This window comes from Schistocerca americana, chromosome X, assembly GCF_021461395.2.
Source record: "Schistocerca americana isolate TAMUIC-IGC-003095 chromosome X, iqSchAmer2.1, whole genome shotgun sequence".
NCBI classification, from domain to species: Eukaryota; Metazoa; Arthropoda; class Insecta; order Orthoptera; family Acrididae; genus Schistocerca; species Schistocerca americana.
Window position 1 is genome coordinate 212,295,090 of NC_060130.1, and position 25,949 is coordinate 212,321,038.

Sequence of the window (25,949 nt, forward strand, 5' to 3'; positions counted from 1 at the left end):
TTTATGGGGGCATTTGAAAGCTCTTGTCTACGCAACCCCGGTACCAAATGTAGAGACTCTTCGTGCTCGTATTGTGGACGGCTGTGATACAATACGCCATTCTCCAGGGCTGCATTAGCGCATGAGGGATTCCATGCGACGGAGGGTCGATGCATGTATCCTCGCTAACGGAGGACATTTTGGACATTTTGAACATTTCGGCCGGCCGCGGTGGTCTCGCGGTTCTAGGCGCGCAGTCCGGAACCGCGCGACTGCTACGGTCGCAGGTTCGAATCCTACCTCGGGCATGGATGTGTGTGATGTCCTTAGGTTAGTTAGGTTTAAGTAGTTCTAAGTTCTAGGGGACTGATGACCACAGCTGTTAAGTCCCATAGTGCTCAGAGCCATTTGAACCATTTTTGAACATTTCCTGTAACAAAGTGTTTGAAGTCACGCTGGTACGTTCCGTTGCTGTGTGTTTCCATTCCATGATTAATGTGATTTGAAGAGAAGTAATAAAATGACCTCTAACATGGAAAGTAAGCGTTTCCGGAGACATGTCCACATAACATATTTTCTTTCTTTGTGTGTGAGGATTGTTTCCTGAAAGTTTGGCCGTACCTTTTTGTAACACCCTGTATAAGCGCCGCTTTGCCAGCCTCGGCCACACAGAACCAGACCGGGACTCGCGACCAGCACAGTATTCGCACAGTATTAGGACAGTACTAGACGGCCTAGCGGATAGCACTGTGATAGCAGATACGTGTGATCCATATCAATTGCTTTCATGGACCTTGTGTACAGCAAAGGACTTTGATTGTTTGCATGTCGTCCATCGCTTGCGACACCGTTGTAAATTCAAAGTTAAGTATTCTTTATTGAAATAAAAACTATTACTGTAATTTGCTTGAACTGTCGTATAGCATTCCGAGAACGCAGCGTCATTTAGGCACCCTATACGAGACGAGTGGGCAGGACCACACACGACATTACTATACCTGTGTACTTGTACTTTTCAATATGAGTAAGGGGTAGAAATGGCTCCAACTGTGGTTCAAAATTTAACGCAAAACTTTCAGTTTGACTCCACTTCCGATGGCTAGCGTGCCTACTTCACCGTTAATTAATTCAAGTAGTTTCTTACTTGGTTTCACGAGACAAAGTGGACTCCATTGTAGAACTTCTCATCTTGACGAAATTAGAGTTGGTCTCTTGGAATCAAATGCGGGATCTCGGCATCAGCAGCCACGGAGACTGACCACTTCTCCACAGCGGCAGGGAGCATGGTGCGTCAAATTTGAGAACTTATATCACAGAACTACTATTGTCGTTAGTATAAAACACTTTTAATATCCTTCGAAACGCATTTTTTGCAGAGAGAGGGGAGTGTGTATGTGTCTATGTGTGTATGTGTGTGTGTGTGTGTGTGTATGTGTGTGTGTGTGTGTGAGAGAGAGAGAGAGAGAGAGAGAGAGAGAGAGAGAGGCATGCTCATGAATATTTACAACAACCACATTTACAGTTATTACTTCACAAGTTTGCTGGGTGTTGGTGTCTGATATTCCTTTTGCACTTAATTTTAGTACTCAGTTTTTATTTATTTCGTATCCAGTGATGCAGTCTGCTGTAATAATTTTTCTGTACCATTTGCCCCTTACATCCCAGATGTACTTGATAACATTGGAATGTCGCTGGAAGTCCTCCTCGTTTTGTTTTGTAGATCTCTTAGCACGTCGAAAGATAACTCAAGGTGATACCTTCAGTTTACACTGAATGAGGCAGTTATTTATTTTATTCATGGTTTCACTGAATTTCCGTCCCATATTTGTCTTGAGTTACATTACGTTTGGAGAGTCATTACGAGGTCGTCTTGATACACAACGACAATTCCTGCAGCCTTGTTATCTTGCTGTAGTTCTACAACTGGTTATGCAGTGTCCTTGCCTAGGACCTCTTACTTTATTTCTTGTTCATTTTATATTATTATGTTTGTTATTATGCATGAGTAGCAGATATTCCCATCTCGAAACTGTCATGCCAGTAACTCAGGCAAGCACGGAAGGATTACGTGTGCTGTCAGAAGCGTCAGTTCTGTCAGTTATAACAATTCAGCACGTCGCTCACGAAAACAATTACCTGATTATTTACGTCGTGTAATGATTTTCCTTCTGTGAAACCATATTGCTTTTGTTACCATTACTAAAACCTCCCTACTAATCATTAATCAGCAGTAAAAGATAGGCTGTTTTACTTTAACAAAACCATAGGCCGATCCGACTTCAGTCCATCTCCTCTCTCAACTACTGGGTCATTATAATTAAAGTGCAGCTACTCAGAGACGCCCAGTGTGGGCTAAAACTGTCGTATGGCAACGAAACTTGGTAGGCGTTGTAACGCGTTAATGCGGAACTGATTTACACTGAAAAAAAAAATCCAATTTTCGCCACCAGGTGTAAATCTGGCGCTTTGAATGTAAGAATGGTTTATAGGAATATTTCCATGTGTAATGCTTAGCATTGAGACGTGGGGCAAAAAGGTCAAACAAGTGAGAAAAGCATAATTTTATTTTTAACCGCCGTTTACACAATTTGTTCAGTATGACCAGTCGAAAACGTCGACGAGATGCTGTACAGTACCAGATGTAGTTGGTGGCCAAAATCGGAACATTTTTTTCCATCGTAAATCGGTTCTGCATTGACATATTTACAAAGTTTCGCTATCATATGATAAGTACAGCCCACGCTCGACCTCAGTGAGTAGCTGTACTTTTAAGTTCAACCATTCAGTATAACAGCGTCCGTGTCCTCTTATACGGGCAGAATTGTGCCCTAAATGACGGTTCAGAGCGGTCCTGAACCAACTGTACCATGTCTTTATATCTCAGGCCTCAGCCCTTTTTAATGAGTCCCAAAGAGTATGATACGAGATCGAACGAGACAGCGTGGTGTACACTGAAGCAACTTTGACACTGGCTTCAGAATCCTTATACCTATAACATTTTGCAAGAATACACATCAGTAGTTCTAAGAAGCCACTTCCATTGTACATTTCTCACACTAAAACAAGTTGGCACGTGAAAAGAATCGAGCATACTGGTAAATTACTGAGCTTGTACGCCGGAGGAACAGATCTGAAGTGACTATAACCCACAGTTTCTCTAAACAACTCGAGGTGGTGACGAGTTGGTTACCTCAATAAAGACATGAGTAATTCCTTCTCTTAGTGTTGTCCTGGCAAATTGGTGCACTATCATAAAGGATCGTTGCTGCTCTGCGATTCACACTGGGGAGCCGCAGAGCTCCTGCCCTCTCAGAAGCTCGCTATTGTCCCTGTTGTTGGAAACTAAAGAACAAAAATTAATGACAGTATCCTGAACAATATGTATACGAGAAGGCTACGACGTGTATTTTCGTTTTGTGTTTAACTCGTTACAGTAATCGTTCGAAGTTCCAAATACGTTATTAATTTTTCCCATCGGCGCCAAATGTATTTCCTCGTGAAATAAACCCTTAAAATTTCCTTCTCAGCCTCAACAGTTTCTTTCACTAAGTGATCTTAATCGAGTTATTAATTTAGTGGCAGATTTAAGTATCATGGCACCAAAGAGACGACTAAACTTTGCTAAGATATGTAAAAAAATTTCATTTCTCCCTATTGAGTATCATACTATGTCCGTCTTACTCTCCTGTTGGATCTATCTTCAGATAGGTAGAACAAAAGGCAAATGGAAAATAAAATGGATGGATAACGTAGTGTGAAACAAGATACACTCTAGAGTATAAAACACTTACATTTATTAAAATACAGGCAAACATGAATTTATATATAAAAACAGGTATATCACGACATACTTAAAAATATTTTGAACATTTTTTCTTGATGGCACACAAATTTCATGCTAATATGAGTAAAATTAATGCATCTGTCAGCCTTTTGTTGATATTGAACTAAATGCAGAACATTCATTTTAATGCATTCGTATCTCAGGATAAGTCGTGAAGATGAGATTTTTAGTAGACCTTTGGATTCATAATGTTCTCTCTTTGAGTAATATATACTTTACACAGCTGTTTAGCTCATAAAAATGATAGTTTTTAACACTTTTGTTGCTGACACTTGCGACAATTATGGCTCAGTGAAACAAGCCTTTGGGTGTTCCACTCCTATTGTCCTGCGTTTATGGGCCTTGCGTTCTTGGGCTTTGGTGGGTCAGTGACGTATGTCAGTTCGTTAAGATAGTACCTGAAAAATAAGAAAAACAGTCATTAAAATAACTACCTTACTCATTAATTAAATTATAATCTACAAAATAAAGCTGATACAGCGCATGAATTAATTCGGTGAAATGTGACGGAAGTCCAACAACTAAGTTATGAGATGTGAACATAACACTTTCATTATAAGCACGACCAAACTGTGAAAGTGTTTAAAAAAATTGGCTAAAATGCAAGGAAGGCGAATGGGATTAACTGGGAGAAACTTTAAAAAAGAACACAGTATATTAAAAGAAAAGCCTAAGAAATCCTGAGGTATAGTTAGCTAAGCCACTGGCCATACGTACAAGAGGAACGGTGTTCAAATGTTCGTTCGTCCATTCTAATTTGGATTCACATTGTTTATCGAAATCACTTGACGTGAATGTCACGATGGTTATTCCTTCCTCATAGATCTACCGCTAAGAACCTATTTTGTACCTCATGATCTCGACGGCATCGTGTTTTCGTAGTAACGGAATTAGGAATTAAAGTGGGTAGTCTGCCTCACAAAGCAATGTGTTTAGTGTGCGTGCAGTGTCTGGACGTAGTCGTCTTCAGTAGAAAGGAAAATGGAATTCACTGTTTCCATTGTAACTGCCAAAGTTTCTGTCGTATTAGTGTTTCGCAACATCAGCGGGACGTATTCGTGAATTCTTTTTTTTTATTTTACTAGTTGTATAGTAAAGTCACTATCATCTAAAAATTAATTACTTTGAAAGTTATCCACGGCGTATGGGTGTACATGTTAAGACAGTTTTAGTGTTTTAATTCAAGCACATGTATTAATCACATTAAAGTGTTTTTCTTTTTTGCTTCGGTTTTATCGAGCCCTTATAACGAAGTCGTTAGAGAGGGATTCTTGCAGACGGTAGGTAATCCATAGTTACGTTATTAGGAAATCTACGCAGCAATGTTTTCCCTCGACGCTGGATGTGGCATGGAACACATAACGGACAGTATTTGTTTGGAATCATTCCTCCTATACACTGTGAAACAAAATTACGAATATACTTCCAAACAACAAAGTCAGTGATCCTTCGCCGTTTTTTCTGGTTGGATGGTTGTGAGTTAAGGTACTAGACAGCGAGGCAATCAGCCCCTCAGATGACAGACAGCTCATCAAGAGTTAGTGACATCAACCACAAATTAGATCGAATTATGAAAGTACGAATATGTAGGTGTAGTAAAATCGAGGTCTTCAAGGAAATATTGATGCAAGAGCTGTGAAATAACATAACGAGAAGCAAAAGTATAAGGATCGGGCTGGTACGAAGGTCAGAACAGAGGAGTGGTCTCCCAGGGCTCATCTGTGGCGAACATAAGCCCACCAGAATCTGACTCTTATCCCTCCCCGACAACCCAATTAAAGGTGCAGAGAGTTACAGAATAAAGGATTCCTTAGAGTCGGAAGTAATAGTGAAAATGAGAAGGCTATAAACATGATGGACATCAGTTGGACCGACAATAATAAAATAAGATGACAAAAATGATCAGGTCAGTAGGTGGGTGGGGTCGCGAGAGTTCCCCAGGGCTCTGCAAGCAACGGAGCCGTATCTCCCACAGCCGTCCCACACCTGATCCGTTATAGTCAAAGTGTTAAAAAGGGAAGCAGCACCCACTATTCATCGGAGTGCTGTCCCTAAATCGGAAAGCAGGGTGCAGCAGAAAAGTAATTAAAACACAGTTACAGAGATAAGGAACAAGGCAGCTAGCAAAGAAGGTAGGGTCGAAGGTCCCCAGACCCAGCATGTGGCAGTAGAGGCCACAACGCCAGCCACCCTGCCCAAGCTCCGAAAGTATTTTAAAATGTCATATCTGAAAATAAAAAGCACTTTCACGGAGTAAAAGGGGAACCAGTTCAACTGCCCGTGAGACGTCCGGCAATATTAGTCCGCAATCACAACGTGAAGTAAAGCTATTGGTTAATCTGCCGAGGCGACATAGGACGGCTAATTCCTTCTGGGAGCAACGAAAGGAGGAGTGCCATGCAGTACTAGTCTCCTTGATGGCGCGGAATTTGCTAGAAGGGGTAGTAGTCCAACAGATAGGCCGTGCTGTTTGTTAGCTGCCGCCATGCAATAGTGTTACACAGTAGCTGCAGGAGCACTAGTTATTCTTCGTGCTTCGCTGTCCCATTTAACATTTTTCGTTGAAGTGAATATCGCACTAGACTAGCGTTGAACCGCTCATCCAATGAGCACATACAATTACAGGTTTTAAAATGTTTGTCAAGGTACATAAACCGACACTTTCTGCGATTCTGAGCGTCACATGAAACACTTGATGAGACGTATTGTTTGATGTGACTGCATCTAAAATCGTTGAAACTAAATTTCATATATCGACCGAAACACAACAGGAAACGCGGCGACGCTCAGAAGAGACATCCGGTATACAAGAACGTATTACATCGCTAGAAAATTACTGGATATTCTTTAAGTTCTAGTTGGCCATTTCAGCTATTTAAAAGTAAAAATAGTGATCCAATGATTAGTTCCGATAGTGTTACAGAACGGACTGAAGGTCTTGATGAACGAACCTTAGAAGTCAATCACGTCGCATGTGTACCCTCACGCTTGAGAGGAAGATCGTAAAAACTATAAGGAGCAGTCAAATGAAAACGAGACAGATGGAAAAGTAAGCAAATTGTTTATTATTTCAAAAGTAATCACCATAGATGTAAGCACGTATGACCCAATGTGATACAAGATGGTCGATGCAGAATGAAATTTTCACTCTGCAGCGGAGTGTGGGCTGATATGAAACTTCCTGGCAGATTAAAACTGTGTACCAGATCAAGACTCGAACTCGAGACCTTTGTCTTTCGCTGGCAAGTGCTCTACCATCTGAGCTACCCATCCACGACTCACACACCCTCCTCACAGTTTCACTTCTGCCAGTACCTCGTCTCCTACCTTCCAAACTTTACAGAAGCTCTCCTGCGAACATTGCAGAACTAGCGCTCCTGATAGAAAGGATATTGCGGAGATATGGCTTAGCCGCAGCCTGGGGGTTCGCAGGAGAGATTCTGTAAAGTTTGGAAGGTACGAGACGAGATACTGGCAGAAGTGAAGCTGTGAGGAGGGTGCGTGAGTCGTGCTTGGGTAGCTCAGATGGTAGAACACTTGCCAATTTTAGGCAAAGGTTCGAGTCTCGGTATGGCATACAGTTTTAATCTGCCAGGAAGTTTCAAGGCGGTCAGTGCTTTCTTGGAAAATTTTTTGCACTTGCCTAGAGAACCACGACTGTACCAAGGCGTGCACCCACGAAGTAAATCGAAGGTTACGAATGTCTTTCTTCAATGCTCCAAAAATTTGGAAATCGCATGGAGAGAAATTGAGGATGTGCGAGCGGTTCCCACCGAAACTTATGCAGTGTTGAAAAGGTTGTTTGGAATACGCTGCAGTAGTTTTGCTGGGAAGCCCTTACACATCCTTCATACAGTCCAGTCTCTCCCCGTGTGATTACCATATTTTTGGCGTCCCCAAGAAAGCACTCGTGGGTGTCGACTTCTTCGGATGAAGAGGTTCACGTCTGGGTACAATCATTGTTCCATAGGAAAACGCGAAAAAATTCCACGATGGGACTGACCCTCTTTTCCTGCAGTGTGATAAGTATATTAACAATTATGGCGAATACTTTTGAAATAATAAACACTGTACGAAATTTTCCCCATCTGTGTCGTTTTCATTGAACCGCCCTTACACAAGACAGATACTTACGTAAATGATTTCTGATTATGTGCGGTAAAACGGGAATAATTACAACCAATAATCAGCTAGAGGAAACATGGGCCACATGAGTACTGGTGAAGAGAAACGAGGCACTAAACACACACGTGGAGACATGTCAGGACAACAAATGGAAGGTCAATTAAATGAAGTGAACTGTTATATTATTTCGATTATATTTGGTATATCACGTTCATTTACTGAAACAACACATTTTTAAAACTTATGTCCACCTGTAATTAAATGTAATTTTGGTATAGAATTCCTAGACTATAAAGAGATTATTTTTCTCTTTTGAATAAACTCAAAGAATTGAAATATATTTACAATTTTTACTCAGTTTTAGTTGTATTTCAAAGAGGCGGTAGAGAAAACTTTTCTGATGGTTCTGAAACTGAATCGCAAATAACAACAAGTACACTGTATATATTCGTCATTAATGGTAGGGAGAGAGAAAGACAGAAATACGACGTGTGCTGCTCACCAGTCCTGTGACTTCTGGCAATCGAAGTTGTACTCCCAGTCACAGACACGATACTCCTGATTGAAGGAAGTGTCGTTGGCGCAGAGGTAGGGGATGCGTCTGCCGTCCTCATCACACATGTGGAAGATCTGGCAGTGATGCTCCATGTCGGCATAGAAGCCCACGGCGCGGTCCGAGCAGTCAAACGTGAACGTCACGTTCGGAAACTCTTCCCACCTCTTTGCCTGCAATGAGGAGAAAACGAAGTCAGATAGCACCATGCGTCACTTTGTCACTTCCCCTGTCTCTACCCGTCCAAGAAGCTCAGTGTGCTCTTTTTTTTTCATGAAACGGTATAAAGATATAGTCTTGATTCAGCCTGAGGTGGAGTGCTCAACCGAATACTGAAACTGAGGCCAGAAAAAAAGTATAAAGCTTGGGCGGAGGGCAAGTACCGGAAACGTTATCACCAGTCGGAATAGTCTTACGCAAAAAGTTGTCTACAGAGCAGCATGCAAATCAGTAGTTATTTTACATTGCACTGATGATAAGTGTATTTTGAGTGTAACGTACCATATTGTAAGATATTAAAGACGGAGAGGATACTCACAGAAAAGTTTATCGAGCTAGAAATCAGTGCCATCAGTCTCTATGACAGGTAGTTGGTGAAGTAAAAGAAGTAAGGATAATTTGTCTGAGAGATAAAAGTTAGCGAATATTTTAGAGACGACCACTGTAGTGGAAAACAAGCGAACTCCTTCAAGTAAAATTAAGGGCCGTGGCATTTAACATCCTATTGGTACTAAAGAATGTTGTTCAAATGGCTCTGAGGTCATCAGTTCCCTAGAACTTAGAACTACTTGAACCGAACTAACTTAAGGACATCACACACATCCATGCCCGAGGCAGGACCGTAGCGGTCGTGCGGTTTCAGACTGAAGCGCCTAGAACCGCTCGGTCACACAAGCCGGCAAACAAAGTTGTGAGAAGCATGCTTGATGTACCACAAATTATCTTATTTCAAAACACAGTTGCAAAGGATGTAAAACGAGGCTCTGGTTTTATAAAACATGTTTGGAAAACACGTTGTTTAAATTGCTGCGAATCGTTGGCTCTATATACAGGATACACCTCGTAAGGGTCGTCAGACGCATTTTTTCTGGTGTTTTTGTAATGTGTAGCTGGAGTCAGCCCGAACAAAAACTGCTCATAACGTCTTTCATGCGTCACCAGTGTCAAACGAAAGCGACAATTCGTTTCCGGTTTTAAAAAAAGTACAAAAAAAAATTTACGGTGGAACTTTTACATGCCCATTCGGTAGAGCGTTCCCACATTTGTCTAGTGTGATATTAGGTATATCGACATGTACACACATCAAAAAAAGTTTTGCATCACGCCGGTTCCCAGAACTCCTGAAGATGGACGTTGACTGTGGATATTGTATCACAGACACTGTCCCTTTGACTGTTCAGAGATGTCACTAAACCCGCCCAAGGATGTAAACAACCATGCACCATGCGGCTTTAGACGGGGTCAGACAGCCGATCAGATCGAGTCATTCCACCAAGGAGGAGGTACACGGCTCGTGTTGCCTGTAGTTCAACCATGCCTAGACGGTCAATACCGCGGTTCGATCGCTTCCGCTTTGTAACTTTGTGCCAGGAAGGGCTCTCAACAAGGGAAGTGTCCAGGCATCTTGGAGTGAACCAAAGCGATGTTGTTCGGACATGGAGGAGATACAGAGAGACAGGAACTGTCGATGACACGCCTCGCTCAGGCCGCCCAAGTCTACTACTGCAGTGGATGACCGCTACCTACGTATATTGGCAAGGAGGAGTCCTGTCAGCAACGCACCATGTTGAATAACGCTTTTCGTGCAGCCACAGAACGTCGTGTTACGACTAAAACTGTGCCCAGTAGGCTGTATGATGCGCAACTTCACGCCAGACGTTCATGGCGAGGTCTATCTTTGCAACCACGACACCATGCAGCGCGGTACAGACGGGCCCAACAACATGCCGAATGGACCGCTCAGAGGAAGAGTAGAATATTGCAAAGTCATCCACAAACAAAGAGTATTTGACAGGGCTCTTGACTGCGGAGAAAATGCCATTGTTAGCGATGAGCGATGGCAAACAATGTGACACTGAGAACGCAGACATGGGGGACCCCATTCTCTTGAACATAGCAGTCAGACAAGGCATCGCCTACGAGACATCGAAAACGCCGGTCCTCGAGAAAGGATTGGACAAGAAGTGGCAGGCGTCCACGTAGTCCCCACTCATGAAGTTGGCGAGGGATGTTGTACCTCCAAGTAGTGTCATACGCTTTTTCGAGATCAAAATACACACAAAACAAATGGTTCCGGCGTAAGATGAATTCATGTATCGCTGTCTACAGTAGAATTAAGTTGTCAAGGATGGAACGGTAGCGCATGAAACCGCACTGGGAGCGGCTCAGATGACCTCGGGATTCGAGTAGCCAGACGAGGCAGCGGTTGACCATACGTTCATGAGTCTTAACCATACAACTGGTAAGGGCTACACTCCGGTAACTGTTAGGGGTGCTACGGTCGTTGCCTGGTTTCCAGAATGGAATTAATATTGCCTCAAGCATGAAGGGATGCAGGTGGTTCGCAGTTGTCAGCATGTCTTCGATTACAAGCACAGCTTTCAGGGAAGTGCAGGAGAATGTCTCTCATAGCATAATACTGCCCCCACAAGCATGCGTCCTCGGCGCATTGCACGTTTCGAGCCGCCGTTCACCTCGTTGACGGCTTTTGTAGAGGTGGCAATCGACCTAGCGTAGCAGAAATGCGATTCATTCGAAGAGCCATCAAGTTTCCATTGGTAGGCTGTGATATCCGATGGTGTCGTGTCCTCTGCCATCGTAACTCACGATGTCGTCGAGACACTTGTGCATGCACTGGCATTGTGCTCTGTCGGAAGAGATGCCACAGATAGATCACCACATATCCTATTTTACACAAACATACGTGCCTCCGAACCCCACGTTCTATGAAGAGTCGTGGACATCCAACAATTTAGCGCCTAATGGAAGTTCCACTGTCCATCGCATTTTCCGAGATACTAGTTCAAAGGCTATGAATACTAATAATCTGCCCTTTGTCAGAGTCGCTTATCTCAATGGATTTCCCCATTTGCGTCCCATATCTTCGCTAGGCTGATCCCCCGTCCGTTACTGCTCCGCTTACATACTTTTGTTACCGCGTTACGTGCCCACAACTCCACCAGGCGATGGGCAGTGGTCGCAATGTTTCGGCTTATCAGTGTATCTCCTGAACTGTATGTCGCACAGTGATATAATTTTGCTGTTACATCTCCTTCTCCTCCCTATTTCTGCCCATCTCCATTTCTTGTCTACAAAATGTGTCACGAATACATTTAGTAGTAAAGAAGTAATAAATTAAAACGTCATGCTACATGCGAAAGTTTTAGTGCATGAACAGAAAAACGTAGTCAGCGATAAACTCTTTTCCTTTCATCATTTTTTGGGTGTTGTCAGCGAGAAAAATTTTTGTAATGGTTTGAAGTTAAAGGTCAAGTTTTCTGCAAGCCCGTAAGTGCCTTCATTTTTAAATATTTTCTGTTTAAAGTATGGGTATTCACGCGTCGTGAGTAACGCTGTGTTTTGACCTGCACCCCTTTGATAGGTGGATGGTTCTTACGCCCACAGAGATTCTTTCCAGACAATAAGTCATATGTGTACCAAGTTTAGTTGAAATCGGTGCAGTGGTTTAAGAGAAGGTGTGGAATCATATTAAATCAAAAGTATCCGGACACCTGGCTGAAAATGACTTACAAGTTCATGGCGCCCTCCAATGGTAATGCTGGAATTCGGTTTGGTGTTGGCCCAGCCTTAGCCTTGATGACAGCTTCCACTCTCGCAGGCATACGGTCAGCAATGTGCTGGAAGGTTTCTTGGGGAATGGCAGCCCATTCTTCACGGAGTGCTGCACTGAGGAGAGGTATCGATGTCGGTCGGTGAGGCGTGGCACGAAGTCGGCGTTCCAAAACATACCAAAGGTGTTCTATAGGATTCAGGTCAGGATTGTGCTGGCCAGTCCATTGCAGGGATGTTATTGTCGTGTAACCACACCGCCACAGGCCGTACATTATGAACAGGGGGTCGATCGTGTTGAAAGATGCAGTCGCCATCCCTGAATTGCTCTTCAACAGTGGGAAGCAAGAAGGTGCTTAAAGTATCAATGTAGGCCTGTGCTGTGATAGTGCCACACAAAACAACAAGGGTCGCAAGCCCCAAGGCCCTCCACGAAAAACACGACCACAGCATAACACCACCGCCTCCTAATTTTACTGTTGGCACTACACGCGCTGGCAGATGACGTTCACCTGGCATTCGCCATCCCAAACCCTGCCATCGATCGCCACATTGTGCACCGTGCGTGATTCGTCACTCCACACAACGGTTTTCCACTGTTCTATCGTCCAATGTTTACGCTCCTTAAAACAAGCGAGGCGTCGTTTGGTATTTACCGTCGTGATGTGTGACTTATGAGCAGCCGCTCGACCATGAAATCCTAGCTTTCATACCTCCCGCCTAACTGTCATAGTACTTGCAGTGGATCGTGATGCAGTTTGGAATTCCTGTGTGGTGGTCTGGATAGATGTCTGCCTATTACACAGTACGACCCTCTCCAACCTTTGTCAGTCAACAGACGAGTTCGGCCTGAATGATTTTGTGTTGTACCTGTCCCTTCACGTTTTCACTTCACTATCACATCGGAAACAGTGGACCTAAGGGTGTTTAGGAGTGTGGACGTATGACGTAAGTGACACCCAATCACCTGACCACGTTCGAAGTTCGTAAGTTCCGCAGAAGGGCCCCATTCTGCTCTCTCACGATGTCTAATGACTACTGAGGTCGCCGATATGGAGTACCTAGCAGTAGGTGGCAACACAATGCACCTAATAAGAAAAACATATGTTTTTGGGGGTGTCCGTATACTTTTGATCATATAGTGTACATACATACATACTAGTACGTAAAGACGTACGTCCATTTTTGTAATATGTATGGATTACGCAGTGTTGAATACATTTACCGCAGCTAGAGTAACATAACTGTAAGAGAACCCCTCGAAACTAACTATTAGTATTACGTTTTTTGAGTGTGTGTGTGTCCGAAATGTTGGAAGCAGGGAATTAGGTCACATACGCAGTAATATCTTTAATTTATCGTAACATTGGAAAATTTATGTGGACCGATGTCAGGGGCAGGGAACTGTGACACTCCGTAACGCCACGATGACCAAAAAAAAGAATATGGCTCTAATGTTTCTGTCCTATTATTTCCGGGCACTACAAACACAGGATCTCTCAAGCGTTGTATGGGAGTAACAGCAATTAGGGATCAGATGTTCTGTTATACAGATCGGGGATTGGTAATATTTATAGGAACACTGAAATCAAAGAAATTATTAAAATTACTTCCACAACTCAGTCACACGATACTGAATGATGCTGCTCCAACACATCCCATGACAGAGCCTTCGATCAAAGTCTTAGTAAATGAAGGAAAGGATCAGCGACGTATGAAGTATAGGTAGATCCTGAATCTGTACTCGGATGGCGTAATTGGTTAAAGCGAGTGATTGTGACAAACTGCAGATAATTATAGTATGGCACAAATTTTCGAACTTCCATATAAAAGAATTTAATGGACTGGTTTCCCATTGTTATTGTATTTCGTATAATGTCTCTTCCGATTGGAAAGACGACGTTGAGTACATACTGTTAACCGAATCTACCGCTTCAGATAACATAGACTTTACTCGCATAAGCCTTTGGATTATTAACAGACGGAACAGCACCATTATCGGCATCCTAGCTCTGTCAAAGTCATAACCAACCGTATAATTAGATAGCAAGAGTTGACCACAACGCAGGAGTGCCACATTGTATTCTTATAGAAGATCCAAGTGCATGTAGTATGCTGTCTCCTGTCTTCCTATCTATTATGAAACGTAAAGTGTTTATCTGTACTATCTGGCTGACTGTGATGATTTCTTTTGTAGTGTCGGATCCTAATTATTATGTTGCCGATGAAAGGACGGGAGATAGGCTGAAACCCGATATGGAGACACACAGCCTACTTTCGTCGGATAGCACGTAGGGAATCGCATAACTTAGTGTCCCTATAGTGCAGACTGATAACCACCAATAGCGTCGCCTGCCGAAGTGGCTGAGCGGTTCTAGGCGCTCCAGTCTGGAACCGCGCGACCGCTACGGTCGCAGGTTCGAATCCTGCCTCGGGCATGGATGTGTGTGATGTCCTTAGGTTCGTTAGGTTTAAGCAGTTCTAAGTTCTAGGAGACTGATGACCTCAGAAGTTAAGTCCCATAGTGCTCAGAGCCATTTTTGAACCAATAGTGTCACATTTCCTACTCAGTGAAGCACTTGCAATTTTACACAAAACAATGGCGCCGAATCTGATGACAAAGAGCCACCTCTCTTTACCTTCACGGCCAAATAGTGATGAAAACTGTGCGTCTGCTGGGCGAAAGAGCCACAGAGATTCACTGTATCTCTGACAAAAGTTGCAAAGATATTCAGCTAACTAATGTAGTAACAATGCACAGTGCCTCTGGCAAGGTACACAAGAAACGGAAAGCATTCGTACGTCACATTACATGCCCGGTAACTCTTATTTCTTTCATAACCAGAATCCCCTTCCCTTAAAAAAAAAAAAAAAAAAAAAAAGACTAAGTACACGTATTATTATTTGTTCCAACAGAATGGAAATAGCACGTCTCTAACGGTATTTTACTATTCACACGACTGTCTTCTCAGACGCTCGACCTGTCCTGGTAGTTTCTAAGTGGAATTTGAAAGTTCTATGTAAACGCAGACATTCTAGTTCATTCAGATCTAAAGAGGTGGTGCAGTGGTTAGCACAATGGAATGGCATTCAGGACGACTTACGGTTCAGATCCCCATTAGGCAATCCAAACTTAAGTTTTCCGTAATTCCCTTACACCGCTTAAGGCAAATCCCGGGAAGATTCTTTTGAAAGAACATGACCGATTTCCTTCCCCATTCTTCACAAATCCGAGCTTGTGCTTCGTCTCTAATGACCTCGTTGTCGATGGGACATTAAACACTAACCTTCCTACCTTCCTTTTTCTTCATACTGATTCCTATGAGTTTCACATTTGCGTTTTCTAAAGCCATCTACATTATAAATACGCGTTTATATGTAAACGCTGAGAATAACTGTTTTAATTTCCAATATTCATTTTTTGTCATTACAAAAACAATGAAATAGCTTTGCTGTAACTTACCCGGTGCAGAGGTCGAAGGGAGGCCGGCTTGCAATGCACGTAAGCCAGCGCTGCAACAAAAATGACGATGTTTAGTTATCGACTTCGTTAACTGACCTAGTATTTGTTCTGAGAGCACAAACATCACAGCACAGGGAATTTATGGCTATCGACTATTCGACGATTTCATTCTCTTTGATAGTGATTTCCTCTTTTTATCCCTCAGAGCAGAGAATTTTATTTTGTGTAGAAATTAACGCGTTCTTTTAAACTCGAATCAGTATCACACGTAAGTGGTACGAACAACTTCCCACGTTGTTTCCTTCCAAATGTACGTTGCGCAAAGAAATAATAACGACTGCAACCTTCATTCATTCTCTATGTCACTGAGGCTACAATTTCACGAAGATGCCATCAGAAGAGGACATAAAATATGAGGATAAACATAGCGCTGAAATAGATACCTATGTCTACAGCAGAATTCGAATGCATAATATTATCGCTGCTGTGAAATCCCTTAGAGAGCTCTGTTAACATTCTTCAGGCCTCATCTGATAGGTAGTGCTACATACATCGGAAGCTATAGTTGTCATGTTTTATTTTTTCTCTCCATACCCGTCATCGGTGTCGAATTCGCTAACTCACGCTTGTGCGATGATGTTCTCCTCGGAGGTAAGTTGGTTCGAATCCCGGTGGTGAAAATTTTCAGTATCAGTACTTGAATAGGAAGTAGATGAGAGCTGGTGGCGTAACGTTCCCGATCATCAACCTTGGAGTCAATGTCCTGGATTAAATTCCAAACCCCTCCGCAGTGTCTCATTCAGTGAGGACACTGTTGATGTTGGTTCATCCGTCGAATGGGAACGTTAAGCTCTGCTGCCCACTTGGTCTTATTCGAGAGGACTAGGCTATGTGTAGGCGCCGAGGATTAACCCACTCCCTTCTCTCATCATCATCATCATCATCATCATACATGCACAAATAACACTACACTATACACGCATACATTACACTCACCTACGCTACACAAGTGCACATACGACATAGCTTTCACATATGGCAAGAAAAGGGGCTGATGTGCGTGAACATTACGCAGCGTTGTACCGAAAGAGAGGAAAGGAATACAATAGAAGACAAACAGGTACGTTTGAGAGATGGAATAGGGAAGCAACAAAGTATCACACTGGTAAAAATACAGAGCCTCATAGAAATCCCTGGATAACACCGAAGATATTAAATCTAACTGAGGAAAGGAGAAAATATAAATATACAGAAAGTGAAGTAGGCGAAAGGGAATACAAAACTTTAAAAACGAGATTGACAGAAAGTGAAAATGCAAGGCTGTAGAGGCGTGCATACTTGGTAAAGATAGATGCTACCTGCAGGAAAATTAAAGATCCATTTGGGGAAAAGAGAAGCAGCTAGATGAATATCGATAGCTCATATGACAAAGTCAATACTAAGCAAATAAGGGCAGGTTGAGACGTGTAAGGAATATACAGAGGCTCTACCAGATGTTTTTGCGAAAGGAGCCTAAACAGTAAGAAAAGATCCCTGAGAGGATAATGAGAAAAAAAGGTCATACGGACATATGGCCGAAAATGCGTTCCAGGGGAGGTACTCCCATTTGAAGGTGCAGATAAGAGATCTTTGACAGTGCATATTTTAATGATTGAAAGCACACATGAGAACACGCCAGACTAGTAGGAATGTTCTCTTTCTACAACGGTTTTGGCACCACGCTCAAGAGGACAGTGAGCTGAAGCACCATCATGAAATAACCACTTTACACTTCGTACCACCAAAGGCACATCTTCCAGCAAGGGAGGCATGTTCACCCGCAGGAAGCGCAGATAACTGCTGTGAGGCATTGTGGAAGGGTAACTGGTCTCACGAGGCGGTCGCCAATAATCCCCGCCCATACACTGAGGTAAACCGATGCTGATGGTCCGCTGCCGCCATACCATAGGGATACGCCGTAGCCCAGACGTGAGTACTGTGAAAGTTGACGATGCTGTCCCTCGTAAAGGTAGCCTCATCTGTGAAAAGGATGGATGACAGAAATCCCAGCACCCTGGTAGACTGTGCGACGAACCAGCGAAAGAGAACGTCACCGCAGATGCAAATCCGGAGGTAATAAGTGCTGCAGGTATTGTAAGTGATACGGATCGCGGCAGTTCTCGTGGAGAATGGACCACGGCGGTCGTCTGGCTTATATCATACTGGCTGGCTTCTTGCCTGTTGCTGATATCGGAATCACTGTCAAAGATCTTTTATTTCCGCCTTCAAGCGGGTGTACCTCTCTTGAAACGCCTTTCCGGATAGATGTTAGTATGAACTTTTTTGTTCTGCATCCTCTCAGGATTCGTTTCCTGCACCTTGACTCCGTTCATGAAAATCACCCTGAATATAAGGAAAACGAAGTTGAGGAAAATTTTATGAAAAGAGAATTCGAAGTAGATGAAGATGAGATGGAAGATATGATACTGCGAGAAGAAGTTTACAGAGTTTTACAGAGTCTGAAAGACTCAGTGGAAACAAGCCCCCTAGAGTAGACAATATTCCCTCAGAAATATTGAGATCTTTGGGAGACACAGCCATGACTAAATTATTCCATATATTGTGCACGATATACAAGACGGGCGAAATACCCTCACATATGAAGAAGAATGAGATAATTCCAATTTCAAAACAGGCGGTTGCTGATAAGTGTGAATAATACTGGGCTACCAGTTTAATAAGTCTTGGCTGCAGAGTAGTGACAGGAATTATTTACGATGAATGGAAAAACTTGTAGAAGCCGGCCTCAGGGAGGATCAGTTTCGGCTCCAGAGAAATGGAAGAACACGAGATGCAACTCTGACTCTACGGCTTACTTTACTTTCTTTTTAATTTTTCACGTCTAGTTACTTAGGACCAAATTGAGGAGCAAATCTTCATGGTCATGGAACGTGTCAGCACATGGAATAGTAATAACAGATAAAATAAACTGTTTAGGAAACCTAAAAAGTCGTCAAGCTGTAAGTTTATGTAAACGCGACCAACAATGTAACACAGGAACCAGCTTAATTTTTCAAGGAACTCCTCGACAGAACAGAAGCAGTAACTCATGAGGAAACTCTTCAGTTTAGATTGGAAAGTGCGTGGATTACTGCTAAGATTTTTGAATTCTTGTGGTAGCTAATTGAAAATGGATGCAGTAGAATACAGCACGCATTTCTGTGCAAGAGTCAACTAAGTGTGATTCAAATGCAAATTGGAATACTGCCTAGTATTAACTGAGTGAAAGCTGCTAATTCTTCGGAATAAGCTTATACTGTTAACAAGAAACGACAGTAAAAATGTATATGTATCGAGAGGCCAATGTCAGAATACCCAGACTAATGAACATGAATCGACAAGAAGTTCACGACCTTACACCACTTATTGTCCGACCCCCCCCCCCCCCCCCCCCCCGGTTCTGAGCCAAAAATACCCTTTGAGAATGGGAAGAGTTACACCAAAATATAATACCATAGGTCAAAAGCGAATAGAAATAAGCAAAGTAGACTACTTTTCGTGTCGAACAATGACTTACCTTAGACACTTTTCTAATAGCAAAAATGGCATCATTAAGTCTTTGAAAGAGATCCTGAACATGGCTTATCCACTACAATTTACGATCTACCTGAACACCTAGAAATTTGTACTGTTCAGTCTCATAATCATATGCCAATTGTGTGTAATTAAACCGTCACGTTTTGCTGAATTATGAGTTAGAAACTGCGATTTAGTGTTAATTCATTTTCTGCAATTTTTGAACACCTACAACCTGCTGACATGAGGAAAGTTTCCAACCGATTTCGCATACACAAACAGCAGTTGACCGGCGTTGCCTGGTGAGACGATCTTGTGATGCCTCGTATAATGAGGAGAAATGCGTACCATCACGTTTCCGACTTTGATAAAGGTCGGATTGTAGCCTATCGCAATTGCAGTTTATCGTATCGCGACATTGCTGCTCGCGTTGGTTGAGATCCAATGACTGTTAGCAGAATATGGAATCGGTGGGTTCAGGAGGGTAATACGGAACGCCGTGCATCGTATCACAAGCAGTCGAGATGACAGGCGTCTTATCCGCATGGCTGTAGCGGATCGTGCAGCCACGTCTCGATCCCTGAGTCAACAGATGGGGACGTTTGCAAGACAACAACCATCTGCACGAACAGTTCGACGACGTTTGCAGCAGCATGAACAATCAGCTCGGAGACCATGGCTGCAGTTACCCTTGACGGTGCATCACAGACAGGAGCGCCTGCGATGGTATACTGAACGACGAACCTGGGTGCACGAATGGCAAAATGTCATTTTTTCGAATGAATCCAGGTTCTTTTTACCACATCTTGATGGTCGCATCCGTGTTTGGCGGCATCACGGTGAACGCACATTGGAAGTGTGTATTCGTCATCGCCATACTGGCGTATCACCCGGCGTGATGGGATGTGATGCCATTGGTTACATGTCACGGTCGCCTGTTGTTCGCATTGACGGCACTTTGAACAGTGGACGTTACATTTCAGATGTGTTACGACCAGTGGCTCTACCCTTCATTCGATCCCTGCGAAACCCTACATTTCAGCAGGATAATGCACGACTGCATGTTTCAAGTCCTGTACGGGCCTTTCTGGATACAGAAAATGTTCGACTGCTTCCCTGGCCAGAACATTCTCCAGATATCTCACCAATTGAAAACGTCTGCTCAATGGTGGCCAAGCAACTGGCTCGTCACAATACGCCAGCCACTACTCTTGATGCCGGCCGAGGTGGCCGAGCAGTTCTAGGCGCTACGGTCTGGAACCGCGGGACCGCTATGGTCGCAGGTTCGAATCCTGCCTCGGGCATGGATGTGTGTGATGTCCTTAGGTTAGTTAGATTTAAGTTGTTCTAAGTTGTAGGGAACTGATGACCTCAGATGTTAAGTCCCATAGTGCTCAGATCCATTTGAACCAATTTTGATAGAAACCGAGTACGCCCTTGTCCATTGTCCGAGAGTGTGTAAATCAATACACCAACACTTTCTGCCCATCACCAAGTGTGATACGTTCGAGTCACCAACAAACAATATACGACGACAAACCGGCTCCATGCTATTGGATTATCGGAGTTCCCCTTTGCCCTGACTGTCGCCTCCTGGACACCGAAGAACATTGCTTAACGTGTGTGTCGTCGTCGGGTGTTTGGCGACTGAGACAGAAGATCTTAGCTTGTCAACTCCGCGTCACACCTGACGTGATTGAACCTTGGGCCCTCGTCTTTCCAGATGTCCGGATGACTTTTACTTTCCCTCTGCAAAATACTGTGCGTTCGAGGGAATTGCCATCGAATATGTCTTCGGCGAAGGAAGGAAAGTGGACTTTGATTACTGGTGGTACCTGCAAAACGCTCACAACGTCTTCGAACGCACATCGAGGTACCGTACGCTCTCCGTAAGTTATTTACGTAGTGTTTTCGTTATCTCCCTCTTTAGCTGGAGAGTGCCAGGCTCAGTCTGACGTTCAGAGCAACGTCACAGAAAGTCCTGAATTGTAAGCAGTGAGAAGGAAAAGAGATTGCCTGGTTCATGGAAGGCTGCATTACCGAGCGAGGTGGCGCAGTGGATGTCACACTGGACTTGCGTTCCGGAGAACGACAGTTCGAACCCACATCCGGTCATCGCTTCAGGAAAAAGTTGGGATGATTCCCTGGAAAGAGCACTGCCGGTTTCCTTCCCCATCCTTCGCTAATACGATGGGACTGATGACCTCGCTGTTTGGCCCCTTCGTCCCAGCCAACCAATCACAGCTGCATTCATAGAGGCATTAGCAAAGCTGAATGAGTCTCTTGTAAACATTTTTACACGGCATTGTTGGAGATAGAAAACGCCGATGGTAGTGGACAAGAAATATCCAGCTGCACCATTTCTTGAAGAAAGATTCTTTTAGCTGAAGTTGCACAAGCAATCTACAACTTTTTTCCTATTGAATAACATTTTTATAGCATTGTGTTCTATAGGATTTTCTTTTGTACATGTTCACTGATTATAATCATGTAAAAATATCATGGTCGTGGATGAAATTTTCGCTGCCAGTATTTGGCCGACAAGGGGAAGAGAGGTGGTGGCATGAACTTCCAGTCTTTTCGCTAATGTCTCGGATCAGATTCCAAAACCTCTCTGCAGCGTCTCATGAAATGAGGGCATATGACATCGTTGATGGAGATCTGTCCGTCGGGTGGGGACAAACTCGGTGGTCCCCTGGTGCTATTCTAGAGGAGTAGGCTATGAGATGGCACTGCTTTTCATCTGCTCACTTCCCTTCACGTAGAACAACACATACTGACACTGCACTGTGCAAGCACTAACCACGTCATCCATACGACACAAATACGCACTTGACACTTCAAAACGCGTCGGAGGAAGGCAATGGCAATGGCAACCTCCTATACATCGTTGCCAATAGTGGCGATGCAGGATTCCTGCATTGGTTCCCTATGCTCATTCCCTGAGTACAGGACCACTCTCATACGTTATCACACACGCCGTACGCCAGCATGCGTCACTTGTACAATGCCACCACGAAGTGGCCCAACAGAGTCGACTTTCCGCGTCATTGTTCTCTCTTTCTTGCAGCGTTTGTGCCATCTTTGGCAGGATTATTTATATATTTTACTCAATTTTACTACCCTATACCGTTCCAGTCGCTAAAAACGTCAATCACCCTATGAAAAGAAATTCGTGAGTGCCATCTGTTCACGACTAGAGTAACCTTTATTTTTGTTTGTTGATACTTACTTAGTTTGTGTTTTGTATACCTGAGTCCAAGACGGACCTGTGTAAAGCCTTACCCTGTGCGTAAACGAAATGCGATTTCGTAAAAAAAAAAAAAAAAAAAAAAAAAAAAAAAAAAAAAAAAAAAAAAAAAAAAAAATGAAAACATAATTGTCTAGATTTCTGTGCAGATGTATTTCAAGCAAACGAATCAATAAAATGGCGAACGTTTGCCGCATCAATAGGTGTTTATTATATCTACATAGATTCTTACTTTTTTTCCAAATGTAGGTTCCAGAAAGAAATAATAATGAATCCACTGGAGAGCTATTTTCTACATCAAAGCTTAACTTGCAAGATCTGGAACAAAGGTGAGTGGAATCACCAGCATATAGTCTCAGGATTTTTTAAAGATATTTCAGTAACATCTTGAGGCATATGACTTCGCCCGAACTTTACAAATTCGGTTTAAACATTAGCGAAACATAGGAAATCAAATGATAAAAATAACGTGATTCTTGAGTTTTTCCCGGCGTATTTGATAATCAAAATATCCACGGGTGTACTGTCGGTCTACAGTGTCCAACGGGCACAATGTTTCGGCGATCATACATGTCGCCATCATCAGGTGAACTGACGGACTGAGCTCCTGTGAACGTGTCGGTACGGAGATCCGTACGCTATGGCTGCTCAGGCGGAGAAACTGGTTGGTCACGATCCAGGTTGCTGTTAATACTTTTATGTGACACTAACTTAAGTTTAAAAGAGCGCATACCTTTCATTTTCTCAAATGTCTGGCAGCTTCATAAATACACTACTGGCCATTAAAATTGCTACACCACGAAGATGACATGCTACAGAAGCGAAATTTAACCGACAGGAAGAAGATGCTGTGATATGCAAATGATTAGCATTTCAGAGCATTCATACAAGGTGGTCGCCGGTGGCCACACCTACAACGTGCTGATATGAGGAAAGTTTCCAACCGATTTCTCATACACAAACAGCGGTTGACCGGCGTTGCCTGGTGAAACGTTGTTGTGATGCCTCGTGTAAGGAGGAGAAATGCGTACCATCAAGTTTCCAACTTCAATAAAGGTTGAATTGTAGCGTATCGCGATTGCGGTTTATCGTATCGCGACATTTCTGCTCGCGTTCGTCGAGATCCAATGACCGTTAGCAGAATATGGAATCGGTGGGTTCAGGATGGTAATACGAATCCCGTGCTGGATCCCAACGGCCTCGTATCACTAGCAGTCGAAATGACAGGCATCTTATCCGCATGGCTGTAACGGATCGTGCAGCCACGTCTCGATCCATGAGTCAACAGATGGGGATGTTTGCAACACAGCAACCATCTGCACGAACAGTTCGACGACGTTTGCAGCAGCATGGACAATCAGGTCGGAGACCATGGCTTCGGTTACCGTAGACGCTGCATCACAGACAGGAGCGCCTGTGATGGTGTATTCAACGACGAACCCGGGTGCACGAATGGCAAAGCTTCATTTTTTCGGATGAATCCAGGTTCTGTTTACAGCATCATGATGGTCGCATCCGTGTTTGGCGACATCGCGTTGAACGCACATTGGAAGCGTGTATTCGTCATCGCCATACTGGCGTATCACCCGGCGTGATGGTATGGGGTGCCATTGGTTACTCGTCTCGGACACCTCTTGTTCGCATTGACGGCACTTTGAACAGTGGACGTTACATTTTAGATGTGTTACGACCTGTGGCTCTACCCTTCATTCGAAACAGGAACATTTCAGCAGGATAATGCGACTACTCTTGATGAACTGTGGTAACGTGTTGAAGCTGCATGGGTAGCTGTACCTGTACACGCCATCCCAGCTCTGTTTGACTCATTGCCCAGGCGTATCAAGGCCGTTATTACGGCCAGAGGTGGTTGGCTCTGAGCACTATGGGACTTAACATCTATGGTCATCAGTCCCCTAGAACTTAGAACTACTTAAACCTAACTAACCTAAGGACAGCACACAACACCCAGTCATCAAGAGGAGAGGTGGTTGTTGGTTGTTCTGGGTACTGATTTCTCAGGAGCTATGTACCCAAATTGCTTGAAAATGTAATCACATGTCAGTTCTAGTATAATATATTTGCCCAATGAATACTCGTTTATCATCTGCATTTCTTCTTGGTGTAGCAATTTTAATGGCCAGTAGTGTATATTTCATGCTTTACGTAATGAAAGTAACATAGGAAAATTCAGTAGTTAAAATGTGATTTTTGTAACTTACCGACAAACAGCATGGCGAGAAACACGTGTCGAAGCATGGTAACCTGAAACACATTCCAAATGTTAGTTACGTTTTAAGTAAGACAAATACTTAGTTGGTGCATAAGTTCCTAGCCAGACATACATAACAGAGAATTTAGTCATCAATATTATATTCTCCTTCACTGTCTTCCTCAACATGAAGAGTCACTAATGTCAAAACGATCCTCCTTACAAGGAGAAAAACGTTTTCCTGCCGTGCTCTGTCCAATGACATTATACCCATACACGGTGCAAGTATTTATGGCTGCTTCGGCTGCTGTCACGCCTCTATTGAACTCGAACAGAAGATTATGCCGGAAATGTTCCAGTTTCTTCACTTGGCACTCCATTTATAGCGTCCAAAGCTCCACTTACTATCTCAACATGACAAAATGACAATACGTCAACTCAAATGGCAACAGTGAACTACAAATAAAAAATGACCATTGATAAATTAACCCATACCAACCGAAATACAAACACGAAAAGTAAAAGCGTTACGAACTTATGCACCAACATAATAGATAATTGTGGATCAGACTAATCAGTAAACTGTACTAATGAGCAATTATCATGTTAAGAAACAAAGTGGATAAAGTTAGAAACAAGATGAGCAACACCGTTGAAATGTTCATCTCACTTCCTGCATTGGCAGAGCAATGTTGAAAATGCCACACCCTGCTGTACCACGAGTGAGCCGAGAAGCTCAGTTTCAAAAAATGAATGTGACTTCATCGAGAAGCATGCAAGATAATTAGTGGATAGGAAGCTATCTTTTTTATGTTTGCAGGTTTAACTACATCTTTTTTTATATTTTCGGCAAAATTATGGGCTGTCCTTAATGTAAGCGTTTAAAATTTTCTTGCACAGCACTGCACATAGTTATCCCTTCGCTTATTGTCATTTCTTCTTAATTAATACATTCAGCGCGTCCGAGGTGGTATGGTCAGTGTTTAGGGACATGAAAAGAATGATGATTCGAAGAGTCTACTGAGCATGGGCTTCTAAATACATAGCTTAACAGCTATGAATACTTCTTCATCTTTGATACTGTGAAAAAAATCTCTCCTGCTTTCCATACTTTGAGAGGTGATAGTACGGACCAAAGCAAGAAAAAATATCCAGTAAACACGTACCCGAAATGGCATACCT

The 25,949-nt window shown here is 43.2% G+C and overlaps 1 protein-coding gene across 1 annotated transcript; it reads right to left on the minus strand.

The window, feature by feature from the left end:
- Nucleotides 1–3,754: 3,754 nt before the first annotated feature.
- Nucleotides 3,755–24,817, minus strand: LOC124556500 (U-scoloptoxin(01)-Er1a-like). Its single transcript, XM_047130457.1, has 4 exons — nt 24,778–24,817; nt 15,754–15,803; nt 8,451–8,674; nt 3,755–4,221 (listed from the first exon to the last, which is right to left on the minus strand). Exons 1-4 carry the CDS (start codon nt 24,812–24,814, stop codon nt 4,143–4,145), a joined length of 390 nt encoding a protein of 129 aa, XP_046986413.1. The 5' UTR covers nt 24,815–24,817; the 3' UTR covers nt 3,755–4,142.
- Nucleotides 24,818–25,949: the final 1,132 nt, after the last annotated feature.